This window comes from Pogoniulus pusillus, chromosome 1, assembly GCF_015220805.1.
Source record: "Pogoniulus pusillus isolate bPogPus1 chromosome 1, bPogPus1.pri, whole genome shotgun sequence".
NCBI classification, from domain to species: Eukaryota; Metazoa; Chordata; class Aves; order Piciformes; family Lybiidae; genus Pogoniulus; species Pogoniulus pusillus.
Window position 1 is genome coordinate 40,527,352 of NC_087264.1, and position 20,591 is coordinate 40,547,942.

Here is a 20,591-nt window from a genome sequence, read left to right on the forward strand (position 1 = left end):
GGAACTTTGTTTTTGCAAATGTGTCTAAGGTTTATTTTGCTTAAACTTAACTATTTTTCTCTTAATATAAATGTATTCAAAACAGAGGACAAAGTCTCTGAAACAACAACTAGATTTAATTTAGACTTTCTAGGTTATACAATTACAAATACATGTGAGAAATACTTACAGCTGTTTAGATCTGGCTTTAGCAATTGACTTTCTTAATTCTCCATGCACATTTCAGCACTGAAAGCTTGGCTGAAAAAGGACTGGGCCATGCCCACATAGGACAGGAACTTTTTCTGCCTGTAGTAAATAGGAAAGAAAAGAGGATAGGGCTGCCTTTTTTACACTGATCGCTTTAGACGTGACGATATAAACGGATTAGCATCAAAACAAAGCATGCATCAATGTTAAGAAACATTTAAGTGTATTTATATGTTCTTCAGCAGCCTGACTTCAGCCAAAATGGCTGCTGTGCTTGTTTCTTTCTTTCTCCATACTATTCCAGCGGCAATGAGCAGAGTTCAAGCCACCACAGACTACGTGGGGCCTGATTGCCGGTATCTTAACTTCAAAGCAGGGGAAGAGATAATAGTATACTCCAAACTTTCAAGGAAAAATGAAAACTTGTGGACAGGAAGTGTAAGTATTTCAATTTGGAAGACTTTCCCTATAAATGATCAGATAATATGACAATAACGTAACAAATGTAGTCTGTTTGCTTCTAGGGATCTTCCGTTCCCTCTGTAATATTAACCAGCCATGAATCAATATGGTATTTAGGAGATGGGTCATTGCTACTATATTTACACAGAAAGGAGAAAATAAATCTTGGCAAAGGTATTTCAAAGTCAAGATTAGAATCCAAGTTTTCTAATTTCTTCATCTAATCATTTCCCTATAATGATTTCACTGGTTCCCTTTAAAAAATCAGGTCTGCCCAGTCAGGTGTCTTCTTACAGGTCTGTGGGTAAGAAAGTTCTACAATTACTTAATGAGCAACCCACTATTGGGACGTAACTTCAAAGTTCAGTGCTCAAGGAAAGTTCCCAGAGAAATTACCACACATTTAATAATTCGGAACAAGTGACAATGTAGTTAAGTCACAGGTACGAAGAAATAGATGCACTGAACCAAATCCAACTGCTAGCAAAACTGTATTTATAAATCAGAAGGTATTGGTAAACCTGTTTTGTTTGTTTGTTGCAGTAAATAGTCTGTCACATTTACAGATTAACAGTGACATTCTGGCTTTTTTTGTTTGTTTGTTTAATCCTAGAGTACCTTTGCAGGTCTCTCACTCCCTCTTGCTTTCCAAGATGCTTTCCTCCATTAGCCTCCAAAGGCTATCTGCAGTGGTTTGGTGTAAAGCTAGTGGTTGATTTCTTGGTCAGACTGCCCCTTGATTCTTCTGGGCATTGCTACCAATTTATTTTCTGTAGCGCTGCCATCTTCATTTCCATTTCTCTTCAGATGCAGCTGGCCTCATACCCAGATTACAAACCTCATTTTTCTTGTAGGTTAATGAGTCCTTAGTTATTAAGGCACAATTTTTCTCCCACCTCAGTCAACAGGAAATTTGCATCTGATTTTAATATGAGCTGCTTAAGCCCATCTATGCACACAACAAGGTCTTCAACTGAAGTGGTGTTAAGGCTGCTAGTTTGGTTCTGCACAAACACATGTTCATAAACATAATACAGAAAATAGTATGGAGTAATATACTTCTCCTTGCTTTCTGAAATGGCAAATAGAAAAATAAACCAGCTTTCTGACTAAATAAAAAGCAAGGTGTAAGGGGCACTACTGTAATCTGACTGCTTGTTTAGTCATACTTTTCTAGCATATATGCAAGTACCTAGCATACTTCTCACTTAAGTTTAAACACTCTCATTCCTTTTATGTATTTTATAGAAAGGAAAGGATTTTGGATATTTCCCAAAAGATGCTGTGAAGGTTGAGGAAGTTTTTATTGCAGAAGAAGTTGAAGTACTCACTAAGGTAAACCAATATCACCAGATTTTCCAGTCTAATTCACAGCCATTTGAAAATTTAATATCCAGATAGAAATTCAAGTTTCAACGCAAATTTTATTTCAGATTATTCAAAACATGCTTTTTTTTTCATCATTTCTCCAACTGCATGCTTGTTGTCCTCTAAAATAATTTTTATCTGATAAATGACACAGAACCATTAGCAATATTGTCTTTACTTACAGTCCTTTGTCTAAAGTTATGCACACACATAACTACACAGAAAGAATAAAGATGTTTTTCTGTGCTACACAGTGCTGTAGAAAATTACACACGAAAGCATTTTAAGAGTTAATACTGTTCTTTTAGGAAGCTGATTTCCTTTGTCTTCATGGAGAAAAGTACACTTTTGAAAATGAAGATAGCACATTACATGATCACAACAAAGAAAGTGAACATTCATCACATGATACAGAATCAAAGGTGCATGAAAATGAAGTCTTAAAATATACAAGGGACTCCATGCAAGAAGATGAAAGAGTTGAATTGGTTTCTGAAAGTGATTCCAAGGAAGCTCACACTCATGAGGAGTCTGCAAGCCAAAAGATGCTCAGAGAAGATCAGAACAGCAGAGATGACACTGAAGAGTTACAAATGCAAAATAGTCTCCCAATGGAACCCACTCCGGCTCAGTCCAGTTGGATTGCAGGATGGTTCACCACAGGAAGTAAAAGTGATGAAGAGCCATTAAAAGCCATGACTGAATCTTTAGCAGAAAATACATACAGAGGCAGAAAAATAGTGGTAACTGTTGAAAACGAAGAGCCAAATGATAAGGAGGAACAAGAACCTTCAGCATCTGCTTGGTTTCAAGGTGGACTGACAGACTTTCTGTATTTTGGTGAAGAGAACACGGATTTGGCATCAGAAAAAAATGATCAACAAATCCATGATGTTTCTGATGTGTCTGGACAAGAAACAGCAGGCACAGAATTATTGACAGAAGAGAGTGAAAGCCAAGAATCTGAATCAAATTGGTTCAATTTGGGTTTAAGTGATGTTCTTAATTTTGGCCATTCTGAGACAGATCCCATTGCCATGGAAGACCAGCAAAGCAGAGAAACAGAGGATGAAGCCAACAAGAATAAAGCAGTGCAGACTTTAAACCAGAAAGCACCACATATGGGCAAAGATCCAGAGGTGAGACTTAAAGCAGTGACAGGTGAAAAAGATGAAGAGAATTGTGCACAAGAAATAATAATTTCAAACAGTAACATGCCAAATCCTAAGGAGATGCCAGCAAGTATGGGTACTCTTAATCACACCAAAAGCACCTCAAATAGAACAAAAACATCTTTTGATATGCTAACAAATGACAAAGAGAAGCCAACTGAACCTTACTATTCAGAACAAGACTTGGTATCAGAAAGCCAACTGATGAAAAACGTTGAAGCTAAAAAGAGAAATCAGGAGTCAGAAAGCAAACATGAACAGTCAGGTTGGTACATAAATGTTTATAATCTCTTTATTAATTATAATATGGACACATATGATAATCAACAGGGACATGAATCAATTGTATCAGAAGAGATTTCTTCTTCTCCTAGCCTACCTCAGAACTGTAATCCCTCAGACACAAAAAATACAGAAGAAAAGCCTGACATAGCTGAAGAACAGAGTCATTTCCTCTCCTTTAGTCATTTGGCAGACATACTGATGTTTAAGAGTTCAACAGCCAAAGAAGAGAAAGTGCAGAGTTTGCAAGATGATGTGAGTTTTAGTGAAGAAACCACTCAAACTAAAAATCATGACGAAATACTACAAGGAAATAGTAACAGAGGAATGAAAGTACAAGTGAATCTGAGAGTTAGGGAGCAGCTGTCTGAAAAAGATGAGGGTGCAATCCAAAAAAGTAATTTGTTTTCCTCACTAGCTGTGCACAATAATGAACACAGTAACGAAAAACCAAACGACTTTGTCAAATCACTTAGCAATAGTGATGCTTCACAAATTTTATCTGCTGAAACACTAGTACAACCTGAAGCATCTCCAAGACAATCAGTACCTTTGTTTAGTTCTTCCAGTACTGAAGAACATGTCTCTAAAAGGATTGAAAGTCAGGAAAGCACCAACATAAAAGGTTATTATAATGGCCCTGTCTCCAAAGTTTCTCTACACTTACCTGCAAAATTGAATCTTGAAAATACAGTGGAAACTGGGACTTGTCTGCTGGGAAAATCAAAACTGGAAACAATGCAAAAAGCACAAAATAACCCAAACACTTATATTCAAGAATGTGTAAATACAGAAAATGAATTACCAAGTTATGGGGAGCTGCCAGGTACTGCAGATAATCATCTGGACATTAGGAAGACCTCATGTGACTGTGAACTTATTCTGGAAACACCTGAGAAAGGCAAACCAGTAAAATGCTGTGATATAGAACAAAACTCAGCATCAAAAATCCAGTTCAATGTGGATGATGATGTAAGAGAGAAAATTTCCAATCCAGAGAATAAAAATGACCCATTGGGGTTTTATGAAAACAACATTAAAGATTTCAGTCAGGATATTTTTAATAATGAACAGGAAGAGATATCTGAGGAGTCCCTAAAACTGACTCCAGACCAACCTTTTTCTCCTCACTCCTCATCTAGTGACTTCAGTTTAGCAGGTAGCAAAACTTGCAAAGAAATTTGCCACTTGGAAGACATATGGAGTTTCAGAATGGAAGGTAAAACTTGCTAACTGAGGAAAGAACTAAGTTTTTGTGATGGAAAAGGTCCTCAGTATAAGCCTTGATAAAATAATATAGGGAAAAGAAACTGAAGGTTAAACATCAATCGGATAATGGTAATGGAGATACCTCCAAAGAGAACCATCTTTCTCTTCAGATAACAGTGCAAAATGCAGCAATGGAGGGAAAAAAATCCAATAAAATCTGCCACACAGTAAAAGACAGGACAACACTGGTTGCTCTTACTGATAGCCTGTCAGGAGAGAAGTTACAAACTGAACAAATTTCTATGCATATGCAATATCATCAGAAAGGTGAAGCATTAAAAACACAGGGCCACATTTTCTCCAACCAACATGTCCCCAACATGATCTTCTGGTATCACAATGAGTCAGAGGACAGTCTTTATATAGACTTTAGAAAGAAACATAAAAATCACATGAGGTACAGTAAAAGAAAGTTTTATACTGTATCCTTAGATTTAGGTCCATCAATTCAAGTCATTGTGACAGTGCAAGTTGCAAAAACATACTTCAGAAGGCACGGTAATATCAAAGTGTTTGGCTGCATTAAAACAATTTATAAAGAAAATTTAATGAGGATAAAAGCAACAGAGCTGTCACATGATATTAGTCTGACTGAATGTGAACTTTAAGCCTAGAAGCCCCCTAAAATAAAATACTATTTTAAATAAAAATAGCGTTACAGTTAGTGTCTCCTAAACCTCTCTGACTGGAAAGCCAGGTTGCTATGAAAAGTCCAAATTGATTAAGTCTTGACAACCTGGGATTGCTCAGAAACCTGCCTGATAAAATATCTGTTGGAAAAAAAAAGATACTGTCATAACTGAAAGGACAGATAATACTGAAAAATTAATTGCTGCTACTGAGACAGAAGAGGGAAAGAAAAAAACAAAGAATCTGAAAATCAGAGAGAGACAAACTCCAGAAATTTCAATTATATTTATATTCTAACAAAGGGTTGTAGGTAGTATTTTTACCAAACCACCACACTTCTTTGCAAATATACTTACTAAAACTAAAAATTAAGCCTGTAGAAAAACATCTGAGGATAGATGTTTTGTAAAAAACAAAACAAAACACAACAAAAAAACAAAACTAACCAAAATAAACAGGGATGATACTTGGACCAGTAGAATTGAACACTGCCACAGAGGAACAAAACGCAGTTCAGAGGAAAGGAATCTGAGCAAGAAAAAGATACTACAAAACCTGCAATTGATGCAGAAAATTAAAGAATAGATTTAGAAATCATAGAAGATAAATTTGAGGAAGGACAGGTTGGCATTTTGGAAAAACTACTACCGCAGAATCCAGCAAACCCAAGGAATCTGAAAAAACAATAGTAGTGTAGAGTTCATGTCCCAACACCCAAGCAAAACCAGGCACATATTGCATGATGAACACTTAGGTTTACCAGACCTACTGATTAGAATTCAACAATTTCATTTAATTAAAGTAAGATTTCGTACAATCCTTAGAGCATCTGTGTGAGGGAAGCAAACTCATGCAGCTGTACCTGCAATTTTAAAAGATCCATCACAGAATCACCCCTTCCTCATGTACAGACAATGTTATGCAGGGCAAACAAGTCACGGTGTCTGCACAAAGGGGCAGTAAAAATGTAGGAGAGAAAAAGAATGTTTTTCTAGAGCTGCCAGAGCTTTTGTCTGCTGTAACTACTAAATGTGCAACCCAAACTGCAGCTAAAGGTACTGGACTAATGCTTAACAAACAGTGATTTAGCAAAATCAAAATATGCTGTTTGACAAAAAAACCCAATATAACAGATGCAACACTGTCTGCTTCTGTTGATTTAAAAGCAAGAGGAAGCAAACCTCACTCATATTATTTAATTAATGACATGATATTTTGAGGATCTGTTAATGCAAACTGAGTTATTACAATAGTAACAGTTGAAGAGTCAGTTACTCTTCCTGAGCTTCGGTTGTTGGGACTATTCATGCTGGGTGTCTTTGGCCAGTAGTGGATGGAAGCATATTAAACATTAATTAATTTGCAAATTGTATTTTTGCTTCTACATGGGTAAGCTAGAGGGCAGTTGTGATTGGTTTTTTTTTGTTGTTTGTTTGTTTTTAAAGCATTATTTTATTTGCTTCAGGATATTTACTCTAAGTTACTGAAATCCAGGCAGCTAGGTGCTCTTAGTCATACTTCTGTGTGAGCCTTCCTGTGGTATCTTGTATTTCACAGTGAGGACGTTGTCCATCTTCAATCCTGCATGGCATATTTAATTGTTCTTTTTGTAAAGCTTTTCCTACTTCTATTTGAATATAGCATAAGAAAGAAACCCACTAATCCTGAACAGGGATTAGATAGGCTATCAAAAGATAGCCTAACTAGATAGGCTAACTATCAAACCCAAGCATTTTTTTCCTGAGCATTAATTTTAATGACTATACTATATCACTGGTTTAGCTTAAACCTCCTCTATCTCCTCCAAATTCTGTTCTGAGACTATTATTAGAAGTAGTATTTCTTCAATCATAAATCTGTAGTGTATTTTCACTCTGATCTAGCATTCTAGTGTTTGGGAAATTAAAAAAAAAATAAAAAGGAATCTCTGTAGAGGTTATAAAAGTGTACATGCATGAGCACAAGTTGAATCCTCTGAAAATAAACTTGATTTCTCTTCACAATTATTTGCAGGGGTAGGCAGAAGAAAGTTACTAGAAGAAACATCAGAGAAAGAATATGAAATGAATGCTGCTGTAGACAGTGAATATGACAGTGACCAACATTCATTAAATTCTGCAGAAGAAGTGGCCAGTTCTGTAGCTGACCCTCCAGTTGATGTCACAAAGCCTTTCTCAGATGCCATCCAGAACTATGTGCCTAGTAATGGTAAGTGTTAAGTTTCTTAAGGAAAATAAATTTGTAATCTTAAAAAGAATTGGTTGGAATAAGATTGATAATTGTAATGTAAACCCTTTTCTTTTTTCCCCTTATGAACAAACCAGAAGGAGGATGGATATATCAGATACTTCTGTGCTTCAGTGCTCTTGACATTAGAGAATTGATAAAATCTGTATTTTCAGCAGTGCTGAGTATTACCAAAAAGGTAAGGATGTTTTTTGTTTGGTTGCTTGAGGTTTTTTGTTTTGTTTTAATTTGATATATTACAGAATCACAGAATGTATCTGGTTGGAAGACACCTCAAAGATCATCCAGTCCAACCTCTGAGCCAGCACTGAAGGGTCAGCACTAAACCATGTCCTTAAGCAGCAGGTACACACACACTGCTTGAACACCCTCAGGGGTGGTGACTCCACCACTGCCCTGAGCAGAACATTTCAGTTCTTGAGAACCTTTTCAGTGAAGTAGCATTCCTAACACTCAGTCTACACCTCCCCTGGCGCAGCTTGTAACCATTCCCTCTATTCCTATCACTTGCCACTGAGAACAGGCTGGCCCTGCCTTGTTCCAACCTCCCCCCTTCAGGTACTTGTAGAGAGTAAAGAGGTCTCCCCTCAGCTTCTCCAAACTGAACAACTTCAGTTCCCTCAGATGCTCCTTGTAGGCCTTGTGCCCCAGGCCTTATTAAGCCTCACTGCCCTTCTCTGGACAAGCTCCAGCACCTCAGTGTTGTTGAAATTAGTACAAACTTAAACCAGTTATAGGTTATGTTTTGCAATGAGGCTCCTGAGGGGGGGGGAAGGGAAGGTGGGAAAGGAAAAGGGAAAAAAAGATCCTTTTAAATAAACCCTCTACACTCCCCTTAATTCTAGGGGTATTTTATGCTAAGTGAGATAGAGATGGAACAAAATAAATGCCATTAGCTGCTGTTCATCTGCTTCTGGTGTTTGTACTGTTGAATCTGATGAAATTAGTGTGTTTGGGGTTTTGTTACATAACAGCTAGGAAACATCTCAGCAGTCATAATATCAGCATTTGGGTTTTAAAATTAAACATGTAACTCCCTCTAATTTCCATGACTAATAAATTAAAAAAAAAACCAAACCCAAACAATACCAAAACAAAAAGTTTAAAGTTTAAAGTTTGGGTTAGAATGAGAAAAATAATCAGAATATTTCCATTGTTTTTAAAAAGTAATTTCAAAGACTTGATTCCAACAAAAGATTCCCACAGTTCATGACTACATAATATTTTTCTAAACAAGCATACACATACAAAATCAGATAATTGCTGTGGGGATGTTTTCAATATCAAAATACAGACACAGAGTGAAGGTGGAATTTACTGGACATTACTGCAAAAGAAACAATGCTGCCAGAGGAATGTGAGTAAAGGTAGATGGTGTTGCATTGTCCCCTCCAAACAGAAGAGCAGTATAGGGTAACATGGTATACTTCATTAATTGTGCTTTGAATCGTAGAATGTTTTGCATTGAAGGGAACCTTTAAAAGTCATCTGGTTCAAACCCTCTACAGTGACCAGGGACATTTTTAACTCAAAGCCCCATCCAAACTGACCCTGAACATCACCACCTCTCTGGGTCTATCTTGTTCTTCAGATTGGTTAACTGAAGTTTCCAACCTGACCCTGAACACTGCCACACGTCTGGGTTTATCTTGTTCTCCAGACTGGTTAACTGAAATTTAGGACTCCCACAAATTACTGATTTTCAGAGTACTTACATAGAGTCTGACTACATTGCAGCCTAGGAGATGAAAACTGAAGGGCTTTGCTTTTTATTCCTCATGAACCATACTGAATTTCAGTGCTCACCAATAGTTCACTGCTATGGCCAAACTCCTGTATTGTTTGATACAGCTGAAAAAGCCACTTTTACCTTCTACCTCTGTCTCTTAGATGGTAACAGCTTTACAAGCAAGTCTTTCACTTTGCTTTGTGAAAACTGAGTTAGCCTATGCTTAATATAACTGCAGTTAAATAAAATGTAATTTTTTAAACTGTAGTTTAAAAAAAAAAAGTAATGCAGAAGCAGAGTTAATGTTAGTGACTGAGACTGTTAAAGAAGTGCCGTTTAAACCCTTGGTTTCCTGGAGCAGACTTTTGTGAGTGAAGCATTCTTCTTGTGATTGAGTTCACCAATCTCTAGGTTACAGCTTGTGGCCTAAAGCTTCATCAAGCTGGGTACTTTTGCTAAGCAAGTCAGTTATTCATGTTAACTAAGGCACATAATTCCAAGAATCAGTTTTAAGATTACTTTAGCTCACAAGTGAGATGAAAAAGAATCCAGTGCTCTGTGGCACTGCTGCTACTGTTTATTGCACCTTCCCCTACATTCTGCTTCAGGAACTCATGGCATCAGGCTTGGTTAAGTGCACCCTTCAGAGGATAAAAAAAGTGTCTCAAAGAGTGGTGGTGAATGGAGTCAAATCTGGCTGACACCAAGTCATGAGCAGTGACCCTCAGGGTTCAGTCTACTAATGATCTAGATGAAGGAATTGAGCGCACCCTCTGTAAGTCTGAAGATAACACCAAGCTGGGTGGCTATCCTGATCTGCTAGAGGGTAGGGAAGCTTTATGGCACGATCTGGACAGGTTAGATCAATGGGCCAAGGATAACTGAGTGAAGTTCAATAAGGTTTCCCACCCAGGTCACAACAATACCATGGGAAGTTAGACTTGGAGATATGTGGTTGGAAAGCTATAACTTGAATAGGAACCTGGGGGTATTGGTTGATAGTTGACCAAGAGTCAGCAGTGTGCCAAGAAGGCTAAGGCAGCCAATGACATCCTGGCTTGTATTAGAAACCCAGTGGGAGCAGGGAGGTGATCATCCCCCTACACCAGTGAGGCCAAACCTCTAGTCATGTTCAGTTCTGGGTCCCTCACTACAGGAAGGACACTGAGGTGCTGGAGCACGTCCAGAGAAGGGAAGTAAGGCTTGTGAATGGCTTGGAGCACGTGGCCTGCGAGGAGCGTCTGAGGGAGCTGGGGTTGCTCAGTCTGGACAAGAGGAGGCAGAGGGGAGACCTCATCGCTCTCTACAACTACCTGAAGGGAGGCTGGAACGAGGAGGGGGCAGCCTCTTCTCCTTGATGACAAGTGACAGGGATAGAGAAAAAGGTTACAAGCTGTGCCAGGGGAGGTTCAGGCTGGTCATTAGGAAATATTTCTTTACTGAAAGGGTTCTCATACATTGGAATGATCTGCCCGGGACAGTGGTGGAGTCACCACCCCTGGGTGTGGTCAAGGAGTGTATGTATCTGGCACTTAGGTTTGACCTTTTAGTGCTGGGTCGAAGGTTGGTCTGGATGATCTTGGAGGTCTCTTCCAAACAGACACAGTCTGTGAGTCTGTGTATCTGATGCCCCGGCAGGGTCAATTTTTAACTAAGAAACTTAGCTGATGAACGTTTAAAAGACGTTGCGCGACTCCCAAGCCTAAGGCGGTTCGGCAGGTCATTACGCGCTGTACCGCGGCCGCCAGTACCCAATCCACTTGCAGAGGAGAGCGGCGGCCGCCGCCGGTCGCTCATCCACCTGTCAGAGCCCCTGCCCCGCCCCGCCGGGCAAATGTCAGCTCCAGCTGGCCGCTCGGGAAGGCAAGCGGGCAGGTGGCATGTCTGCCCGGCTGGAGCCAGGCCTCTGCTAGAGAACCCTGCCCAGAAAGTGCTGTTTTCGTAAAGAGCTGCTTCTGCGCGGGTACAGATGGAGGCGGCCGACATCAGAGGGAAGGTGAGCTTCCCTGCGCATAACTTCAAGGAGGAACAGTAGTAGGTTCGTGGCCAAGGGGCCACGTCTGTACCGGAGGACGGGGGTAAGGCGATAACGCACGCAGAGGGAAGGAGACCTGTCTTTCCCGCCTGTGAGCCTGAGGCGAAGGAAAGGGTCTGCCGGCAGGGGTCCTGGAGATGAGCGGCTCCCTAGGGCCATAGTACCCCCCGCCAGCGCCGGACGGCTGCGCAGGGAGGGAGAGGAGAGGGCACCTCTGAGGCATACCTACTCCTTGGATTCTCCAGTTCTGGTTCTGTCATCCGCGTCCGTAGGCACCGCCGATGTGAGCCGCGTCAGGGCGGTGAGGCCCGGAGCCCGCTGCCCCACTGTCACTTTGCCCAGCAGTTGTATCTCCCGTTTTCTCCCGCGTCCCGGCCATGGTATAGCTCCCCCGTTCGTGTCGCAGCGTTGCCGCCTCCGTCGGGCACCCCCGGCAGCTCCCGCCTCTGGCTACGCTGTTTCCCCCCCTTGCCGCGGCGGCAGTGGTTCCTTCCCTGCCGCCCCGGCGCGCAGTGGTACAGCCCGCTTGTCAAGCGGCTCGCCGGAAGGGGCCGCGCGCGGGTGGGCCCGCGGCCCGTGCGCTGCCGCTCGCCGTAAGATGGCTGCCGGCGGCCGCGGGGCTGCTCCGGACGCCGCCACGGGCAGCCTGTGGTTGGGCCTGCGGGAAAGCGCTCAGCGCTACTGCGGGCTGGCCTGGGAAGGGGCGCGCAGGGTGAGTGCGGGACCCGCCTCCGCCCGGGCCCGGCATCTGGTGCTGCGGCGCTTTGATTTGGAGGGAAAGGGTGCTGCTGGGGGTGGAGAGAGGCGCGGGTCAGAGCTGCGGCACTGTGCGGGGCCGTACCTTGGCGTGCGTCGGGGCTCCGCTGCCTGCCCAGAGCTGCGCGTCCAGGACCGGCGAGACCCCGGGCCGCAGGGGTCCTGTTGAAGGTGGCCGTTTCTTCGAGAGTAACAGAGGTCTCAAAAAGCCAAAGCTGTGGGACGAGTGCTCCCTGATTGCACACACCCACCCCGCTCTTGGCTTGGGGTAGTCTTGCCCTTCTGTTAAAGAAATCGAGATTAAGACTTTACTGCCAGGTAACACGTTCTTAAACACAGGCAGTAAATGTCAGAAAATAATGCTTGCTGCTTACAAATGTGAGTGCGTTTAAGCTTTTAAAATGTGTTAAATCAATGACTGCGTTAAGTATGTTATTTTGGCAGGAAATTGGTTGAGCAGGTTCTTCTGCCAAACACATTTTCGATCCATAAATCAAACCTTAGTAGTGAGTCTTTTAAGAGCGAAATGTGTAAACAGCTCGAAGGAGAATTCGGTGTAACTGGTAGGTTCAGAGGGAAAAGTTTTCAGAGCTTTATCTAGCTGTCATCACATCTTCTTGTAATTTTTCTTTCTTTCCCTTGGTAAATGTGGAATTTAAAAACCAAAGACTCCTGTTAACCATTTTCTCCGAGTTTTGGGAAAAAAATCCAGATACAAACCTTGGAAGCAAACTAAATCAAACATACAGCGTCTATTTCTGTGGAGAATATTAACCTCTTTCCCTTGAGTTGAAGCTTTTCACTTTATTTTTCAGGCTGTGGCTTCACTGCCTGAAGATATGAGACCTGGTCCTGATTTTTATGGTTTCCCGTGGGAAATAGTGATTTGTGCTGGTATTGTCGGAGCATTGTTCCTATATAGAAGTTACCAATCAGTAAGTGTACAAATTGCATGCAGATATGTGGAGTGCATTAATGGTTTGGGATTTAAATTGTAACCCTGTTCAAGATATGGAATGCTTCAGAGTTTTAAATCTGTTGTGACTGGTTTTAGCATCCTGCTGAAAGAGAAACCAAGAGTTGTCTTTTTTAAAAGACATTAAGTGCTTTGAAGTGTACTGAGTGACTGTTATTAGAAGAAATGCAGTGGAACTCACTGTAGTAAGGTTTATTTTTTCTTTCCCAGTTAGTTTCCACACCAGACTTTCAGAGTTGGTCCTTAAGCTATTTTTGTGGGATATAGATGTCTTACATAGGGTGTATTTATTGTTGTGTGTACTGATGTGTCTGTGACTACCCTGGCTATAGCCAGACCAGCTCAGGTCTTAAATTCCTTTGCTTACAAGTAGAGTTAGGGTAGAGTGCCACCAAGAGAGGCATTTTAAAATTCTTTGAACAGGGACCTTGATTATATTTATTGGAACACTGAACCAATTTTGCTGTGCGCTGTTTGTGAGCACTAAGCTGATGACTTTGAGAAATGCAGTACGGAAACCTTTTAGTGCACAAATCAGATCAGATGTTTGAGGTAGGTACTGTCTTCCATGGTTAGTAAGGGTCTGAGTACTATCAGCTGCCTGTTACACTCTCTCTAGTAATGAAGCAAGCTCAGTGTCCATGGTTAAGTATGTTAAATTTCTCCCCATTTTTTTCATAGAATGTGATTTTGGCACTAGCTGTAGTGATGCTCATATTTGAAGAGTGGTTGCATAGTGATTTAGTTTTTCATATGCAAGCAACTGCATTTTTAGGGTTCTAACATGTAAGATCTGAAAAAATGCCACCTTATTCTGCAGCAGCAATTCAGATTATCTGGAAGGGGATCTGTATTTGTATAAAAGCATATATCTGCAATTTGTGTTCCTTCTCTTTTCCAGCAGCATCCTTGTAGGTGGTACAAAAGAGGTGTTCATCTGAAATCAGTCAAGCAGCAACTCTAGTACTGCTTTCTGCCTGCAGTATCTCTCTGCACTAAGGCATGAGATATTACAGAGATCCTTGAAGGCTTTTTCAGTCATCCATACTTGGAACTTGCTGGGTGCTCTTTGAAGAATTAATGATTACTTACTCAAAAGCAATGGGTTTTGGGTTTTTTGGGGGCTGATAGGATAAGGTGTGCTTATGACTTTTTTGCTCTTTTTTTTTTTTCTATTACTTGGACTCCTTGGCTATCCCATGGCTTTAAATGAGGAGGAAAAAGTGAAAAGGGGGAAAACAAGTTGAGTTAGGCATGTAATCTGGGCCCAGCCTTGAAAGGAGTTCTGTGTTTAAAGGTCTTTGTGAGTTCAGCCAAGTTCTGCATCTCCAGGCCATTTGTGACAGTTTTTGTCCCACGGTTTGTTAGATTTTGGTTCTGGGGCATTACAGCCTACGTGGCAACTGCCGATTGGCACTTCCCAGTGAGCTGCATTTGGGCAGAATGCCCAGCAAGTGGTACCTTCATTACAGTTCTGTTAGATACTATGTTTTTTTACCCTCCCAGGAAGTTAATTCTGAGCTGTCATGGGGACCTTCCCCTTCCTTCCCCCTTTCTTACTCTTCTGGCTGTGCACATTGACTACCACTTTGTGTTGGCAGTCATGGTTATGTGATGACTGTTCAGAAGTGTGTTGTAAAAGTGACCCAGGTGAAAACTAGCTTCCTTTCCCCTCTTAATTAGAGCGGGAAGAGGACAGGCTAAATGTGCAAGCATGGAGGGGGTAAATAAAGAGGATGCAGTTGTTTTTTTTTAACAGCAGCCTGTATTTATGTTCCTTTTTTTTTTAAATTCCATGGTTAAATTGGTTATGCTTAAAATAGTATTTTTCAGATACTATGAAAAAGTGATTGCTTAATGAGACATTTTCAGTATTTTCAGTGTTTATTCTTTTTGTTTCAGGTTAAAAGTCGGCTTTATGTAGGTAAGCTTACTTGTTGTACTGCCTCTTTGAAGTGTGACTTCCTTTTTCACCCCACCCCCATTATTTGAATATTGCAACACATAACTGTCTGTCTGTCTCTAGGAAGGGAAAAACAACTTGCCAATAAAATTGCTGAACTAGTTGAAGAGAAATGCAAAATTCTACAAAAACTTAGCCTTTGCAAAAAAGAGGTAATGGTCCTTATTTATTGCTTTCAGATATGGCTCAATTTATCAAGTATTACACTTACATAGAAGTAACATGTTTAAAGCTTGTGAAAGTAATTCTTCAAATGCCTTTTTTTTTCCTATGAGTGCTCTTAAGTGCAGTTTAGGTGCTAGCAAGTTCTGCCTCTCATAGTGCAATGTACTGCACTGGAAACTACTTGAAAATGTCTTTGGTTTATGTAATAGGGATAATCTGCTAGGGCTAAGGTTTTCCTGATTCCCAGCAAGGTGCTTTTTTGAATATTTATGTTGTGATTGTGTTCCAGATAAGGACATCATTAATTAATGCTGCTATTTAAGCAATTATTTGCATACATTCTGACATAAAGTATTTTTCTTTTTAGTTTGAAGATCTAGAATTGTCTCTGAAGGATGATAATATTATGAGAGAATTATCAGACACATCTTTTTGTGAGGTAAGAAGATAAGTGAAAATTATTTCTACAATTTAAGGCATTATTTCAGGAAAATGCTACCCACATGAAAAAAAAACCCCAAGCAAACCCACACCAAAAACAACAATGAAAAATCGAAGTCAGAAGTTCCAAACCCTTGTTTTAATTAAGAGCAGCATTATTTTATTTGTTTTTACTATATAATAAATATATATAACATAAAGAATGTTTGATATTTAGTTATTTTAAGAGCATTATTATTTATTCTGTAATTATTTTAGTCTGCATTACTGAAAATTACATAAAAGGCATTTAAATGAAGAGAAGTAATGGCATATTAGACAATATTTAATTCCTTAAAAAGTAAATTATGCTCATTACTATGAGAAGTGGAGAGAGAGAGTAGTGCATTAAGTATTTTTTCTTACATCTGATTTAATTCAAATCAAAATTTTTAATTCAAATTCAGTATTCTGCAGAATACTGAAGCACAGTTGTAAACAAATTACACTACAACATTTTTATTCCCCAAGCTGAGAATACATTTGTAAAGGACTTTCTAAAAAGGTTATTTGATTGATGCACTCCATATCAGTAAGGGCTCAAAAGTAAATCAAACACTAATATAACAAAAACCTCCAAATAGGTTAATTTTGTTCCATACCTCAGATTCTGCAGACCTAATTGTTACAGGTTTTGCTACCATGCAAGAGTCTCTAGAGAGTTATTCTTGATATGTTGAAATATGTTAAATGTACTGTGCTCTCACATTTAAAACATATTTGTCACCTTCATTCAAAATTAATGTCAAATGTATTCTATTAACGCTCTTATAACAACTTGATTTAGGAAATGCACAAAAGACTGAACAAGTCAAACTTGGAGCTCAACCAAGAAATAGAGAATTTAGAAAAGGAACTGGAGGAAGAAAAATCTAAGCAAACAGAAAATGACAACTTGGTAAGAATAAAGAGAATCTTGCTTGTATGGATTTTTTTTCCAATAGTAACAAAGTTACTGTCTTTAGAGAAGACAAACTACTCTCCTTGGGTTTTTGTGGAACAAAACCTACATTTCCTGTTTTGTCTCACTTCATATTCCCTGTAACATACTAGCTTGCTAGGTGTCACTTTTCTAAAAACTCAAAAGAAGAAAAGCTGATTTTACTGATATGGCAGTAGAACTTTCTCAGTTTTAAAATTAATATCAGTTTGTTAATTGCCTAAAACTTTTTCATTCAAATCTGTGGAAAGAGCTGTATGACAACTAATAATTTGCAGGTGGCTGAAATTCAGACGAGAGTGGAGTCTTTAGAGGATGAAGCAAAGTCCATCCAGTCACAAATTGATGAGGTATGGCCAGTCTTTATAGTTCCTATTTTTGAATCTTTGCAGTTTCTCTGTTCTAGTAGTTGTGGTATAGTGGTTTGGGGTTTTTTTGTTCTATGAAGGGTGCAGAAATAATATGTTGAGTAAGCCAGAAGACTTTGTAAGTCTTAGTACTTTTGTGTGACTTGATTTAGCAACTTTGAATTTCTTTCAGTGACTGGCATTTTTTGGGAAATAGTTACCTTGTCTTTGACCTTTTACTCCACAGTAATAGATAGTGTGGCAAAACTACCAGTCAGCAAGAGCTATTGAAATTATAGGGAAAATATGAGAATATGCATACAGCATAGCTAGAAAAATGAAGAATAAGTCAAATAACAATGACATGACTCACATATTCGTCTATACTGTTGAAACAATACACTTTTTATTTTGCTTAGGCCAAGTCCACCTTAAAAGTGTATCAGATTAATACAGAGAGACTCAAGACATCTGTTCAAGATGCAGTAGATGAAAACTGCCATCTCCAGGAAAGTGAGAAGCAGGCAAGTTATTCCTAATTGTCCTTAGAAATACTTTATTTTCTTAAGATACTGCCCCATCCTCATCCCTAATGTGTTAATACCCTTTGTTAATAGAATCATAGAATCAAACAGGTTGGAAAAGACCTCCAAGATCATCCAGTCCAACCTAGCACCCAGCCCTATCCAATCAACTAGACCATGGCACTAAGTGCCCTACCCAGTCTTTTCTTGAACACCTCCATTGGCAGTGACTCTGCCACCTCCCTGGGCAGCCCATTCCAATGGCAAATCACTCTTTGTGAAGAACTTCCTCCTAACATCCAGCCTGTACCTCTCCGGACACAACTCTGAGACTGTGTCCCCTTGTTCTGTTGCTGGTTGCCTTAGAGAAGAGACCAGCCCCCACCTGGCTACAGCCTCCCTTCAGGTAGTTTAAGACAGCAATGAGGTCTCCCCTGAGCCTCCTCTTCTCCAGGTTAAACACCCCCTGCTCCCTCAGCCTCTTCTCACAGGGCTGTGTTCCTGGCCCCTCACCAGCTTCATCACCCTTCTCTGGACACATTCCAGTATTTCAACATCTGTCTTGAATTGAGGAGCCCAGAACTGGACACAGTACTCAAGGTATGGCCTGACTACTGTTGAGTACAGGGGAAGAATAACCTCCCTTGTCCTACTGGCCACACTGTTCCTGATGCAGGCCAGGATGCCATTGGCTCTCTTGGCCACCTGGGCACTCTGCTGGCTCCTGTTCAGCTGCTATCTACCAGTACCCCCAGGTCCCTTTCTTCCTCGCTGCTCTTCAGCCACTCTGTCCTCAGCCTGTAGTGCTGCTTGGGGTTGTTGTGGCCAAAGTGCAGAACCCTGCACTTGGCCTTGTTAAATCTCACCCCATTGGCCTCTACCCACCCATCCAGCTAATGAAAGTCCCTCTGCAGGGGACTCTCTAAGATATCGACAGCTGCTCCTGACTTGGTGTCATCTGCAGACTTACTGATTCTGGGGACTCAATCCCCTGGTCCAGATCATCAATAAAGATACTGAACAGGACTGGTCTCAGCACTGATTCCTGGCGGACACCACTAGTGACTGGCTGCCAACTGGATGTGGCACCAGTCACCACCACTGTCTGAGCCTAGCCCTCCAGTGAGTTCCTAACCCATATCGGAGCGAATCTGTGCAAGCCGCAAGCTGCCAGCTTTGCCAGGAGCTTTGCTGAAGCCCAGGTAGACTACATCCACAGCCTTCATGGGTTGAAAATAATTTTGGGTTGGAACAACTTAGTCTAAACCAGTTCTGTTTTAAAAGAAATTTAGTAATTCGAGGTTGTGGAGAAACTTGCATAGAGTTCAGTGGGAAAGTGTGTGTGATCATTAAGACTAATAAGAATTTTGATGAGTCCTGAAGGAAAACATTTGAGCAAGTCCACAGACAGGATCCTCTCCAGAGGCAGAGAGAAAATAGATGGAAGCCTGCTGCGCTAATTTTTGTTCTCTTTCATGAAGCAATTGCAAACATATGAGTTAGTTTGCTATATTAGCATATCCATGTCCCTTTTTTTATTTTTCTTTCTTTTTTTTTTTAAGATGGAATTTCACTTATGCTCAAAAGGTAACAAAAGTGTTATTTGTTCACAGAAATTAGAGTACTTCTTCTGTCCATTTACACTAATAGGTCATAATCTTCTGGCACATCATAGCTTAAACATTGCAACAGATGTGCTGTCCCAGATTTATGATGTGTCAGAGAGAGGATTGGGCCTTTTAGTTTGAACAAGGGAACTCTTAATGAACTCCAAACTTCCTGTCCTTTGCTTTTTGCAGGAACTTTAAAAATATACATAACTTTGTTGCAAACCCTTTCTGTTCCTCTTTATTGTAGTTCTTACTGGTGTGTAAAGTCACATCGATTTATTTTCTCTTTGGCTGTCTGAAGAAGGAGTCTCTTAAAATTTAGCTTCCCTTGGAGGATGGCAATTAATAATAAAAGTAGCTTCTTGCATATGTCTTCTGAGCAGTTTTAGCATAAAGAGCATTTTTGTTCTATCTGTAACATATAGATTGCATGATGCTGCAAATTCATATGTGGCTTTTACTGCTTGAAGGCTGCAGTTGTGTGCAAAGTGAGGGTTCATCCAATTCTAATGGCATAACTTTTATGCCCTCTAGTTTATCTTTAATAAAGAGTGTTGAGGCTTGCTTGTCTATTTGCATGGCAGTTCCCCTGTTTAACTACTGTTTTCTTTTTTTTTAGTACAACTGGCTGTTAAGTCCTTGTTGCTCAACCTAGTTGTTCCTTTTGTATGTTCACTGCTTTTAAATGGATTGCCTGTTGTGCAACTTGAAGCAGTAGTCTCTTGACAGACTCTAAACCATTTATTTTGGTACTGTACCACCTGTTTTTGTACTGCATGTTTTGTTGTAATGGAAGCTTGCATAAGTTCAATTTACATGAAGGCGTGGTTTAGCCAGTTAGTATGTTGCAGCAGTTACTTTTAATGAGGTGTTGCTTAAATATTCCTTTTCTGCTGTGAACTATTTTTGTGGAATGAGATTTTTATCGTGGGATGTCTGTAAAATGTAACCTTGGAACCCCTGCCTTTTTAATTAACCGCAGTTAATTACAGAGATGGGTACTAGTAGGTGCTAATTACATGCAGTTGCTGTGACTTCCATTAACAAGGAAGCTTTTGTAAAATATTTTTTTTAATTACTTAAAGAAGTATGGAGGAGAGTAGGAGAAATAATAGAGTTTTGCAAGTCACATGAATTTAAATAGCTGTCTAAAAAGCTTCCTCAAATCCCTTACCTCACCAACCTCTTCCAGATTAAAAAGACCCAGATACTGTTTCAGAAGTGTGTGTGCATACTGAGGAATTAATGTTCTCCTCTTCATCCATTCCCCTGTGTCTGTAGTTGCTAAACAAATTGTCCTTATTGTGTATCTGCTGTAATTGTCACTTAAGGGTTTTAAAACTGGATTACTAAGTGAACTGTTCTTTAAAAATGTTACAACAGCTACTTGCAGTGGAGAGCAATTGGAGCTAAAGCAACTAGACAATGACATCTAATTCTTACTTTT

At 40.2% G+C, this 20,591-nt stretch overlaps 1 protein-coding gene and 2 long non-coding RNA genes across 8 annotated transcripts in view; 1 reads left to right on the forward strand and 2 right to left on the reverse strand.

Annotated features, from left to right (window-relative positions):
- The window catches only part of LOC135178399 (uncharacterized), a 26,835-nt gene extending 14,826 nt beyond the window's left edge, over positions 1-12,009 (reverse strand). The window contains exons 1-3 of the long non-coding RNA XR_010303499.1: positions 11,609-12,009; positions 4,279-4,365; positions 170-288 (exon numbers count right to left, since the gene is read on the reverse strand). This is a non-coding gene — a long non-coding RNA (uncharacterized LOC135178399). The remainder of the gene's footprint in view (positions 1-169; positions 289-4,278; positions 4,366-11,608) is intronic.
- MIA2 (MIA SH3 domain ER export factor 2) overlaps positions 1-20,591 on the forward strand; it is a 38,520-nt gene that overhangs the window by 1,054 nt on the left and 16,875 nt on the right. For 3 of the 6 annotated variants that reach the window (XM_064149301.1, XM_064149311.1, XM_064149321.1), the window contains exons 1-12: positions 484-627; positions 1,900-1,986; positions 2,328-3,456; positions 7,386-7,580; positions 7,697-7,797; positions 12,955-13,074; positions 15,018-15,039; positions 15,142-15,230; positions 15,611-15,682; positions 16,511-16,621; positions 16,942-17,013; positions 17,430-17,534. In XM_064149301.1, coding sequence (XP_064005371.1) covers positions 499-627; positions 1,900-1,986; positions 2,328-3,456; positions 7,386-7,580; positions 7,697-7,797; positions 12,955-13,074; positions 15,018-15,039; positions 15,142-15,230; positions 15,611-15,682; positions 16,511-16,621; positions 16,942-17,013; positions 17,430-17,534 — 2,232 coding nt within the window. In that variant the 5' untranslated portion in view covers positions 484-498. Of the gene's footprint in view, positions 1-483; positions 628-1,899; positions 1,987-2,327; positions 3,457-7,385; positions 7,581-7,696; positions 7,798-11,223; positions 11,345-11,918; positions 12,096-12,954; positions 13,075-15,017; positions 15,040-15,141; positions 15,231-15,610; positions 15,683-16,510; positions 16,622-16,941; positions 17,014-17,429; positions 17,535-20,591 lie in introns of those variants that run through there. The other 3 variants (XM_064149350.1, XM_064149339.1, XM_064149329.1) reach the window with 3 other exon arrangements.
- Positions 2,056-3,404, reverse strand: LOC135178400 (uncharacterized). The gene is made up of 2 exons (XR_010303500.1): positions 3,360-3,404; positions 2,056-2,925 (listed from the first exon to the last, which is right to left on the reverse strand). It is a non-coding gene; the product is annotated as an uncharacterized LOC135178400 (long non-coding RNA).